This window comes from Mycteria americana, chromosome 1, assembly GCF_035582795.1.
Source record: "Mycteria americana isolate JAX WOST 10 ecotype Jacksonville Zoo and Gardens chromosome 1, USCA_MyAme_1.0, whole genome shotgun sequence".
NCBI lineage: Eukaryota > Metazoa > Chordata > Aves > Ciconiiformes > Ciconiidae > Mycteria > Mycteria americana.
Window position 1 is genome coordinate 85,999,004 of NC_134365.1, and position 13,100 is coordinate 86,012,103.

At 39.5% G+C, this 13,100-nt stretch overlaps 1 protein-coding gene across 1 annotated transcript in view; it reads left to right on the forward strand.

Moving 5' to 3' along the window:
• CRACR2A (calcium release activated channel regulator 2A) overlaps positions 1-13,100 on the forward strand; it is a 51,913-nt gene that overhangs the window by 18,391 nt on the left and 20,422 nt on the right. The window contains exons 6-9 of the mRNA XM_075491768.1: positions 2,828-2,923; positions 8,087-8,274; positions 10,275-10,346; positions 12,647-12,692. Of these exons, the coding sequence (XP_075347883.1) occupies positions 2,828-2,923; positions 8,087-8,274; positions 10,275-10,346; positions 12,647-12,692 (402 nt within the window). The remainder of the gene's footprint in view (positions 1-2,827; positions 2,924-8,086; positions 8,275-10,274; positions 10,347-12,646; positions 12,693-13,100) is intronic.

The window sequence follows — 13,100 nt, forward strand, 5'->3', positions numbered from 1 at the left end:
CTATTGTGGGCATGGATTCTGCTCCCACTTCAGTGGTTTTATACTCATTCTGGGAGTGAAATGAAAGCCCACAAAATGTGTTTCACAACAGAATAAGAAAAAAACATAATTTGCCTCACTGCTACTTTTGTACTGATCCATGCTCTGCAGCTTCAAACTAAATGACTTGTTGAATGAGAGGAGCATCGATGTCCTGTGCTTAGTGGTTGGCATACAGTAGCAGCTGGCATGCTTTTGAAAGTCAACTGAACTACAGCCACATTGTATTATCAATGCTGCTATAGGTTCCTAATTGGTCACAATTAGGAAAAATGTTCTTTGAGGTTGTTCAGAGCAGCACTAATCCTGTTGGTTTCTGCAGTCTCTGCTTTTGAGGAGGGGATAAGTTCTCACTGAAGAGCAACAACAGATAAATCAAGTGATGGTAATTTCTGAAACCACCACAGCTATTTGCAAAATAAACATAGATCAGATTCTTCTGTCACTGCCATAGTGCTTCCAGAACACGTGACAATGAATTCCCTTTTCTTACGACGTCTCCTTTAAATCTCCTCTACTGCTTTTATAGTCTATTTAGATTTTTCTATCCTATTTTTCCTCCTAAAACAAGGAAACTAACAAGAACTCCCAGTATGCTCCAGGAAAGAGTCATCTTAGAATCATTTATGTGGGAAGGCACCTATGATGCTCCTAACTTTTAAACTAGATCAGGTTGCTCAGGGACTTGTCCAATTGAGTTTTGAGTATGCAGATGATGGAGTTTCCACAGCTTCTCTGGGTGGCCTGGGACAACCAATCATGAGCTACTGGCTCATGCCTTTTTGTTGTCTTGAAAGCAGTCATATAAATGAAACTAATATATGGTTTCAAACAACACATGGTACACAAAATGTTGCTAAAACTAGTGGATATCCATCAATTATTGCCTCCATTCTCAATTAAATATAATCTCTAAAAAATCCTTTTGTGATCCAAATATATGAAGTAATTTTTGTTTCCTGACATAAAGTGTGTTAGAGCAAAAAGAGCCTTAATCAGCTGTCTAAGGAATCAGCCTTTTCACTTCCCTCACAGGGTAGTGAACCTGACTTGTAAATTTCAAGGTTTTTTCCATTCCAAGCTGAGAGCAGTTTTTAGTGGTGGATGAGATGAACGCTTTATATAAAGTTTGTATCTCAGCTGAAGGATAAAAAGTATTTGCAACTTTGCCTGACAGCAGCTGTTGTGGAAGAAATGGTTTATATGCTCTTAATAGCCCACAACTGAAGTTGTATTGAAAATCCTAAAACAACAAAGACTTTTCCATAACCAATGATTTTTGGATCTCGTAATTAGTTGTATATTTGAGGTAAAGCCATTTCTTTCAAGCTTTTTCATTGAAGTTTCCCACTGAAGCTATTTACAGTTTAGTCAGCATTCACACTAATGGTTGTCAGACACTCAAGAAGTATTGTTTCTTGGCATGACTAATTTGGGATTTGGGGAGATCTGACTGTTAAATTCTTTCTGTAATGAAAAGTCTCACAAAGACTTTACAGCCTGGAGAGATGCATTGATGCCATATAGAAGGGGAATTATTATGACTTGAATGGAGAGTAGCTCTTGAAGAATATATTTAAAGAAATCAGTAAGATGCAAATAAGTACAAATTGTAGCTATTTATGATACTTACTACCCTGCTGACTGAAGGTTGTACAAAAGGGGCAGTTAGCCTGTCTTTTTCACTTGGATATATATTCTTCCACATAAGAAGCCAGTTAATATGCATTTGATTACCCCATTATGTGTACTGCTGAAGGGGAAAAGCATGTAGGAACCACTGCTGTCTTGAGGTAATTTTTATTTTTGTTTAGAGACATTTTCCTGGGGACCTTAGAGAGTAGGAGGAAAAGGACAGATTCTCAGCTGATATGAACTGCTGGAATCCGATTTTACTCAGGGGAGGTCTGACAATTTGTCTCAGCTGAGGAGTGTCTGAAGGAGTAATCCCAAATCGGACTAGGAGTTCCCAGTGATTGCAGGATGCTTAGGTAGCAGACAGACTGATATAATTGCTAAGTGAAAGGCAGAGCCTGAAGCCCAGATCACTTGCTTATACCACTGGAATATCTGTGACAAATTGTTGTTAGTGATGGATTTTAAAGGTAGCAGGTATTATTTCTTTTACTTCAACCTGAGTTGCTGTGCTGTGTGTCAGTAGCCTGCAGCTCCCATGTCAATCCTGATACCTTGTATGTGAGTAACAGTATGACTCCATAATAATTTAAAGTTGTCCAGGTTGTTCCCATCAATACATTCTCATCAGTCCTCTGTGCCAGCAGTTGTCTGGTTCAGGAAACCAAATGTGCAGAAAGCTATTCACTTTTTTGCTGTTTTTTTTTTTTTTTTTCTGCTTGTTTAGCTCTCTGAAACAGCTCACTGCTGCAACAGATGAACATGAATGCTAGGGTATAAGAAGATGAGGGTATGTGTTGCTGGAAATGGGAGGATGCATTCTAGCTTCATTGATTTAGGTTGGCTAAGCTCCTAAGGCTCGTGCCTAAGGTAGAAGACTTCTACCTCCACTTTGTAGACTTGATGCCTACTCATGTGCAATCAGCACATCCTGTAGCAACTACAGTCATTGAAGTTGCTGGACTACGCCAGTTTACAGAAGCTCAGAGTCTAGATTCATGAGTGATACCATCCCTAAATTGAGTTCTGTCAGTAGCTCATTATGTTCCCTGTGGAAAGCTTGCCTATTATTTTCATGCTTGATTCCTTATGTCTCCTCCTGCTGATGAAATTGTGCTGTTCTGTTAATACATTTCCTCTTTGAATTTTGCAGGACACAGAGAGGTTTCAGTCCTACAGTCAAGAGCTGGAGTGCAAGCTCCTGTCAAAAGAACAAGAACTGGAACAATTGGTTCAAAAACAGAAAAGGGTATTAACCAATATCCTTCAGAGTTTAAAAACAGATAATTTTTATTTGTTCATATGATTTCTTTAGGTACTATTTTAGGTCCCAGAAATGCAAGTTGGTGTGATGTAGTTCTGTCAAACTGTGACCCTCTGTCGCTTTTGTGTCATGAGTGTAGATACCTGAATGCATTTAAAAGTGGAGTGATGACTGCTGGACTTCTATGCATGTGCTTAGGAAAAATGTTACACTCTATTTCTAAAGCAGTTTTCCTTTTATATGATAAAAAAAAATACTCCAGGTATTCTCCCCAGGTACTAGGTTAATTTTATGAAAATGTAGCAGAATTCCACTGCCTTTGATCTGCTAGGAACTGGCTTAATGCCCAGACAGCTCAAAAGCAGAGAACAATGATTTGGGTCTTACAGTGTACACCTTTGCTCAAAGCTTGTACCAACTACTCATTTACTTGTTTTGGACGATTCAGCACTATGAACTTGAAATGCTCCCTGCTGAACAACCTGCTCCTGATACATCTCTCTGTGATAACAGTTTTATAGCAGTGCATGGTTCTCTTGTATGGTAACAGCTTGTCAAGTTCCCATATTAAAGCCTGATGTGTTTTACTTCTTAAAATGCATGGCCTGCTTGGGAAAGCAGAGTATTTCTGCATGTGTGAACTTGCTGTAAAGTGTCTCTGAGGTCAGTGTATGAAAGACTAGCGATAGGGAAAGGGATTAGCACTGGAATTTAAAGGGCTGAAATGGAATGCTGTGAAACCAACTCCTTCTGGAGAATATGAATATAAAATACATGTAAAATTTATTTTCCTGGCAGGAGTGCTTGGGAGTGCCAGTCCTGGGAAGTAGGAGAGAAGTAAGAGGGGAAGGGAAGGGGGAGGAAAAAGAAGTTTGAGGGCAGTTTCCTAGTTATGTGTAGTTTTTGCATCCTCTTCTGAGGGATGAATCCAGGTGCTGCTGAAGCTGATGGGAATTGTAGGATTGTACTTGGGTAAGCAGGGAGACAAACCTCTAGCTTACTATAATTGTGCAAGTTTAGCTGATGAGGATATAGGACTGAACTAAAAGGCCATTACATAATTGAAATCAACTGCCTGATGTTAATTACCTTTGTTCAGTACCACTGTGAATCAGAATAGATGTGGTTTATGCAGGCTGTTTACCACATTGCAGCACTATAGTGAAATAATCTATACTTTGAAGATGTCTGTGGGGGCACACAAATCAGGCATTTTTAGTCTGAAGCTAACTGCAAAAATATAAGAAATTATTTATCATAATTTTGTAATGATTATATTTTAATATTCTCCTTTTTTAGTTTGGTGGGGGTTTTTTTGGCTTTAAAGTTATGTTTAAAACTTAGTTATCAACCGGTAGTTCTGTAAAACCCTTTTCCTGTGGTTCTCTAAAATATATGTGTTCTAAATTTGGTATAAAAAACACAGAAGCTATTCAAAGGCTTATACTCAATTTGAAGCCTGGTCTAATCAAGTAATACAGGCAGCAGTATCAGGAAGTTTTATCTTATGATTATTGTCTGCTATTGCCTATCTTGGAGAACATAAAACAATGTCTGTTATTTTTGTTAGTATTATTTTTAATCTAATTTTAAGTTTTGCTTTTCTATTCATTGCATTATTTATTATTAATAGTATTACTGTGTTTTCTACTTTATTTGTAATTTCTACTATCTATCATTTCCCCTCTCCCTTATGAATTTGCATGAGTCTCAACAAGGGTGCTTTGAAGGACAGGATCTTCAAAGTACCATAAAAATTAAGCTATCACATTTTATTTTTATCGAAATGAAGCTGTGTTGGACAAATGGAATTCACTACTTCTAATGATGTGATGAGTGAGATAATTTTATTCAAATGATTGATGGCATTTGAAACTTTTGTCATTCAACCAGCTGATTGGTACCCATTGTCAATCTTATACACAATATTTGATTTTTTTTTCTGGTATAGCAGCCTAGTCTGTTTATTTGAATGCTTAAGTTAGAGGCAGTGTTTTGTACATATATTTTTCTAATTCCTAATGATCATCTCTGTGAGTGACACTCATCTTTCCTCAGATCTGTTTTTATAATACTATAACCCCACTCATTTTCTGGTATCTCTTAATTCACCTAGATATCAATGTGTGCTAGGTTAGCTTCCACCTGTCTGTTTGCCTTATCCAGAGCGCTCTGTCACCTTTACCTCCTCCTCTTGCATGGAAATATACTTTGATAATTAAATCTGTTCTTGCAGATGGTAATGGTAGCTTGGTTTAATTACAACTTCCATGCTTGATTATATGAGAGAACCCCTTGGGAGTAATACAAATGCGTTTTTCCAAACTTCATTAATAAGTCTTTTTCTTTCCTTCTTTTTTTTTTTTTTTTTTTTTTAAATACAATGTAATTATTCCTGTGTTGGAAATTATTATCCAAAATGTGAAAGGGAACTTCCAGACAAAATTAGTTCAGTGTTGTTCCTCCCTCTGGAGTCTCCCTTATGAGGGTCTTCTGCCTGGTGTGACTGAAATACTGATCTGATTCCATGTTGACTGGCTTTCTGTAGGCCAAGATTCTTTTGGCTAGGCCTTTTTGCTGGCTACCATGATCTTGAATTGTCCGCTTGCTCTACATGGCTTAGATAAAGCACAAGGTATTCTCAGTAGTGTTCCTCAAGGGATGTGTGATGGCATGTCTCAGAAGGAGGCACTGGGGACAGAGGATGTCCAACATAACATCCAGGGCACAGAATCTTGTATTAGGGGAAGAAAGTAGGTGTGGACCAGGTAAAATGCAGGAGAGTTACTGGGCTTCTCACGTAAAATGATGAATTCTGTGCAGGTAACAGCCACTGAAGAGCATGATCGTGGGTTTCTGAGTGAGAGATCCATGGGAACATGGATCAGTAGCACTCAAAAATGCAAATCAAGTGATAGGATTGTTAAGAAAGGCATAAAGAACAAAATAATCCCCAGCCTTATAACACTGTATAAATGTTTAATCTTTCATGCGCACCTGAAATAAATAGGAAAAAAAAAGATAAAAAATACAGAAAGGTTGCTGAACTAAGAACAAGGGAATGCATGGAGACGGCTTAATGTATGTGTCTTTGAGGGACAGCAATAGCTGTCCTCAGCAACACGTTGTTTGTATTGGACAATCCCAGTTCTTTACTGGATTTTAAACTTGTGAGTTTTTCCTCCCATTTTTGTCAAAAGAAGAGAATATACACCATCGGCTACTGTGTCTCGGCTTGACCTGTGGTAATTGGTTAGTTCTCTCTGCTTCCTAGATTTTCTTAAACATGACTGTGGGCCATGAGTCTTTCCCAATCAATTTTCATCTACTTGACGACCATGGGAGCCAATTTGCAGCTCCAGTAAGCAGCTAGAGCCTATAGGGTTTATGCCATTCTATACCAGCTGAACCTCCACCTAATGAGTTATTCCACTGTATTGGGAGCTGTTTAAATCAATGCTTTAAAAGTAGTGTTTGGCATCACTTAAAGGATTTTACACATACAGTGAAAGGAAGGAGCTCTGTATTGCTGTGAAATAACCCTTTCTCCTCTTGTTGTGTCCTGGGGTTTAAATATTATGAGCATCTGGTATTGAGCATAGTTTCAACATAATTTTTTTTCTCACAAGAGTAAATACCAGGATTTATAGCAATTATTTCTAATATCAGTACCTTTGATTCTGGGAGCTGATGATGGCTACCACTGCAGTTACGTTTCCAGGCCAATCTTTGTGTAAGTTTTCAGATGGCCATAGTATTCTGTAAGTGGGATTTCTGCCTGCAATTTGTTGCTCTTAAGCTTTTTGAAAGTTCATCTTTGTGTGATCACTTTTTGCTTCTCCCAAAACCACTCCTCTGGATAGGTAGTCTTGTCTTCTAGTACCTGAAGCATCTGGTCTTTTACTTAGAATAGATAACTTCATTCTGTCAAGGAATGGAAGCAATACTCAGGAACTGAAGTGATCCATCAATGTAAACCAGCATTGCTCAGCAGTAATTTGATGCCCAGCTAGTCAGTGTTCCATTTGAACTGTGAGCCTGCTGAGGCTACAGTTCAGCAAATACATTAAGCTAGTGCTGCTGCTGAGATAAGTGCTCCCACTCTACTCTTGTTCCTGGCCTTCCACAATCCCAATTGTATTTTCAAATACTTTAGAAATACTTTCTAAAGTATTTTCTGCTTTTGTGTTGAACCTGGGCCTTAAGGTTGCATTCAAAACCAAGACTAAAACACAGCAGTGTAGTGGAGCGTGAACAGACTGGGTGGGTGAGGACAGATTTTGGTTTGGGTGAGCTCTGCTTGTTGGCATGTGCAAAATGAGAGTTCTAACAAAATCCTCCATTGTGTCTCAGATCTGGAGGATTGAACTGGTATCATTGCAATGCTTGTAGTATATTTTACATCCCTTAAAATGCATACTGAAAAAAAAAAAGAAAAAAAAAGTTTTTACATCTTCAGGTCAGCAGTGCCTTCACTAATATGAAATGGACTAATTTTAAGCTACTTAACTTTTGCTCTGTCATCTTAATTTGCTCAGTTAGCCAGGGAGAAGCAGGTGGAACTTCTTTACGTACCAGAAACCACTGTCGTCTGCTGTTACCTGTTTCACAGGGAAGGTGTATCTTTCCTTTGTATATACTTTGGACAATGAATATAAAAGTGAATAAAAGAGCTCTAATTCACACTTCTTTGCAGATTTAGCTGAGATAGCAGAAAGGTTACTGCTTGTTAATATTACTGGGGATGGGAAGGTTTATCTGCTACCTGATTTAAATCTAACAGTTTTTAGGCAGAACTCTGAATCGTTCTGTGTAGGCCTTCTCATTGTGGGAAATCGTCTAAAATAGCAGTTGTGAATATCAATTAAGTACTGCTAATCTGCTCTGTAAACACCTTTTTTGTGGTTTGTCCTGGTGCATTTTTGAACTGGATGAAATTCAATCATAGAGTGGAATGGCTTTGGTTTTGTGTAACATAATTATGTCTGTACGCAGAGCAGTGGAAGAGCACCATATGTGTTTTATTCATATGCTGGGTTTGATAGAAATAGCTTCCCTATTCAACTAACCTCTAAGACTTGAATTGAGAGCCCCAAAACCAAGATGCCTCAGTTATAATACTTTATGTTCTCTTTTCTTCCATCCCAGTTAGAGCAGCAATGTACAGAACTTCTCAGTGGCAAAGAAGAAACCAAAGTAGAGAACACCAAACTGAAGCTGACTAACCAGGAGCTGCTGAGAGACCTGGAGAGAACATCTCATGAACTAAGCCTGGCTCAACAACAGTTACAGGTGCTTCAGGAGGAGGCATCAAGACTGCATGAGGAGAAGGAAATGTAAGTCTCCAGCTGTGGTGGTTCTAGTTCATTTGCTTAGCGTACCAGTGAGCCTCCTTCTCAGGGTATTCAGTGCTGTGATTTAAGTTTGTGTCATAAGCAGAAACCACCAGCAAAGCCAAGTGCAGTTCTAGTCATTTTTTCCCAAGTAATTCAGCATGTTTTCTGTAGCATATCTGGCTTCTATAGAATCTTTTGGTACTTCTTCAAAATGTCAGTGTTCTTCCACCCCCCATTTGTTGACAGCGTTTGGAATTAAAAATCAGTTTAATTGGTTAAAAAGTATGTCTTAGTTTTGAAATACCAGTGGGATTCCTTACAGAAATTACAGTTGTGGCACATGATGCTCCATCCCCCTCAAAACTAAGTCTACCTGAAACTTGCTTCTCAGAATGTACTCTGGCTATGAGACAGCTAGGATGTGCTTCTTTTCTTCATCAAAAGCAAGTCTAGTACATCATATCTGACCAACAAGCCTGGCCAGCAACATAAAATGTAGCTTATGCAGCTAAATCACAATTCACACAAGGCCTTATGGTGAGCCAGAACCATCATTTTGGGGTTTCCAGTTCAAATGCTTTGGATTTCAGATTCTGACTCTGAATTAAAAAATATTTTTCAAGAAGAAATATTTACAATTCATATTTTGAGGGATAGAAATGGCCTTTAAGTGACAGATTAATCTACCTGTCTTGCTCCAGCCTTCTGCACAAAGCAAAAGTTACATTACCCTGAAGCTGTAATTGGCAGAAATGTTCACTGAAGTCCATTTAATGGAACATAGTTTTAAAAAAATGCTCAGGGATCTGGAAAACCCTCTTGTTGCCAATGGAGAGCACATGGATGCCAGACGGTGGTGCATATCTTGTAAGACTCTATACATTTCAGCAATGAACTATGTAACTCAGAGCTGTGGCTATTTGGCATATTTCAGGATAGAGCAGAATATTAGATCAAATGTCATATTCTTTTTCTGTTAAGCTTTGTGCTCTACTTAGTTATTACTAATGTAATTTTTCTTCAGGGTATAAATAATGAACTTTGTTGATAAATGATTGTTAGAGAATGGCCACTGCATTTAGAACGCTAATTTTAGGTTTGCATGTTTGATGTGTGTTTTGGAAGTAGACAGTAGAAATACTTCTCCTCAAGATGGTTTGTTTCCTCTTTGAGGCCTCCCTTTTCAGATCCAGAGCAAAGGCTGTGGAATGATCTGGTTTTAAAGCTACAGAGGAAATCTGCCCAGTGGTCAGACTGCTGAATAATACTACTGCATTTACAAAGCACTTTGGATTCAATAGTGTTTTATGGAATTAGAGCTCAGCCCTACTCGACTGCACCTGCAGTGTTACTTTAAACGTCTGTATCAGTCTGGTAAGACCCGAGCTGTTGAAGCAGGTGTAATGTTCAGACTGTGCACAGAGAGAACTTGAGGCTTCATTGATTGGCAAAAAACATTTAAGGCCAGACACTGAGTTGCATTAAGTCAAAGTAAATGGTGTGAATCTGGTGTAAAAATCTGAGACGCTGTATCCAATGTTTAAGGCTGCATAACTATTAAAGTCAGGAACTGAAAAGAAATTGTAGGGAATGTGGATGTGTGAGCCTGACATGGTTCCAGCAGCAAGATAAACTCTAATTTTGGGTAAAATATTACACGGTCTTTAGTGGCCATGAGTGAGAAGGATTTCAGCAGTATGTCTTCTCTGAATGATGCAAGTGCCAGTATCGGTGTATATTAAGCTATCTGGATGAAGAAATTATAAAGCTATAATTTTTTTTAAAAGAGCCTCTACTCCTTCCTCTGCTAACCCAAACTGCTGTGGTACAGTGGGCCTTATACTGAATAAACCTTTTTAAAATTAGTAACCTTTCATGCACAATAAAGTCTACAGGTTTGGAGAAGCTGAAGTCTCAAATGTGGATACTCCTAGGGGGAAGCATTTTAGCAGTGTTGTTACCATGGTTAGAACAATTTTATTTATTTATTTTCATTACAGGGAGGTGTACCGAGTGACAGAAACCTTACAGAGAGAGAAGTCAGGACTTCTGAAGCAGCTGGATTTTTTAAGGTAATGCAGACCGTTCAAGAACTTCTTGTATCGTTCTAAAGAGGTACATTAAAAGGTGAAATTATGTTGGGATATGTACTGGGTGTAAGTGTCCAGGTGTTGGCAGCGGGGTGCCGCAGGGGCGGGCTCTGTGCCAGAGAGGAGAGGCTGGGGCTGCCCCGTGCCACACACAGCTGGTTCCAGCTGGCTCCAGCGGATCCACTGCAGGGCACAGCTGAGCCAAGATGGTGGTGCCTCTGGGAAAGAACATGTAAGGAAGGGTAGAAAACACTGCGCAGCAGTTGATAGAGAGGAGTAAGAAAAAAATGTGTGAGAAAGCCCTGCAGACATGAAGGTCAGCGATGAAGTAGGGGGAGGAGGTGCTCCAGGCGCTGGAGCAGAGATTCCCCTGCAGCCTGCGCAGAGCCCACACAGAAGCTACGGCCCATGGAGAGGAGCCCATGCAGGAGCAGGTTTTCTGGCAGCCCATGGGGGACCCACACTGGAGCAGTCTGTTCCTGAAAGACTGTGCCCCAGGGAAAGGATCCATGCTGGAGCAGTTTGTGACCTGTAACCTGTGACCTGTAACCTGAGTTTGTAACCACTGTAACCTGTGGGAAGGAACCCACGCTGGAGCAAGGGAAAAGTGTGAGGAGGAAGCGGCAGCAGAGAGGAGCTGTTGTGGACTGACCACAACCCCCCCCTTCCCCATCCCCCTGCGCTGCTCAGGGTTGGGAAGATGGTAGAAGAGTAGAGAGTGCAGGAGTGAAGTTGAGCCTGGGAAGAAGAGGGGGTGGGGAGAAGGTGATTTTGGTTTTTTCTTTTGTTTCTCATCATTCTCCAGTTGAGTCTGTTTTGTCTGTGATGGTAGTTGGTTAGCAATCTTCCTGTCTTTATCTTGACCCACAAGCTTTTCCATTCTTCCCTGTCCTGTTGCGGAGGGGGAGTGAGAGAGTGGCTGGGTGTGCATCAGGCAGCCAGCCAAGGTCAACCCACCACAGTATAATGACACAAAAGATAGCAAAAATGGTTACAAAAGACATTATGTCTTTTCTAAGCCCCGTTCTTGCACACAGTAGAAGGCAGTACACATGAAAGATTAGCTTTGTTTTGGCAATTCGGTATTGTAGAACAATCTCTGTTCCAAAAGTCAAATGTAAAACAAAACAATGGTTAACTATTCTAAGCTGGTTCTGTGGTAGAAGCCTGGCTACAGGAGACTTGAAGCTTACTAAAAGTCTCTGTTGTTTCTAAAGTGATGGGAGTAAAGTCAAAATGAAGATTCTTTCCCCAAAATGTTTATTTGTAAAATTATATCAAAATATAGTTAGCAAATTTTCTCTGTAACATTTCTGTATTGATAGACTTCAAAGTTTGGAGTTGTGTTCAGATAACTGTAACCCTCTTTTTAATGTGCAGCAATGTTAGTTTTTGTTTGCTCAATGGTAAGTTTGCACGATCTATAGATTGTACTTGCCTGTAGGCCATCATTCACTGCATTTCCTTCAGGAGGCCTCATTTTAAAGTTACCTAAAAAGCTCCCATGCTTGAGGAAAGGCTCTTATTTTGCAGTGTGTTTCATATAGGCCACTCCATGTGGTGTGATCTTGCCTGCTGCTGGTAATGGGGCCATAGATAGAAACAACAGAGGTTGTTTCTGTTCACCAAGGCTGTAATGGCTGCTCAGTCTCTTTTGTGGCCAGGCCAGCAATAGATGGAGACAATGAATGATGTACTAAGCAGGTGTGTTGTCAGATCTGATCAGAGCAGGCTGATTGCCTTGAGTTTCCATTTCTTGACATTTTCATCTCTTCTGTACAATGAATGGAAGATGGATGTTTTCCAAGGGAGACTTTTCCATGGCAGCCACAACTGTAGCCCTCAGAGGGACATAACTGGCCTTCACAGCTGTCACTAGATGAATAGAGATGGTGTTCATTACACCCTCTGCATATTAAGAAGTCATCTTTACTGTGAAAAGCTTTAAACTTTCTAATTTAGAGTAAGTGAAGGCATATTGACTAGAACTGATTTCTATGTGTTAAGGCATTTGTTTTGATAAACTACAGAACGAGGGCCAGATGCCAGCTGGCTTTAATCAGCGTAGCCCTACTGGAGATTCAATGGCCCAGACAGAGAACTGGCTGTGGTGAGAATATAAATAAAGTGTGATCAAGGGTGGAGCTAACGCCAAATTAAAGTGCATTTGTCTTGCCTTTTACACTGCCAACTGTCCAGTCTGTCTGTTAGTGTTGAGCTGAAAAGTCAGCAGTTCTAAATACTTTTTCTCAGTGTTTCTTTTATTTGTGTTCTCTTTGCAGAGAGAGGAACAAACATCTCAAAGATGAACGTGATGTATTTTTACAGGTAAACAACTGTGATTTTCAAACCCAATGTTGAGCAAACACGTATCAGAACAGCCTCAAAAGAAGTGGATCATAAGGCTGTGCAGGAGACAGACTCTTGTGCTACTTAAATCTTGCCCCATTCTTAATTTATATAATATTTTTTCTCACTTGAGAATAAGATTTTTAAATTTGCTGAACAATTTTAAGAGATACATTTTTAGAATTATAAAATTGGAGCTATCTTGAGGGAGATGAATGTATTTTATAAAAATCTAAGGATGCAATCATGAGAAGACAAAATAAGCTAAAAATTGAACAATTAAATTGTGTTAATCTGTTCAGTCAAGAGTAGCTAATATCCTGAAACATTTATACAACAGTACAATGGCTGAGTACCTGAATCAGTACCTGATACCTATTGGTACTG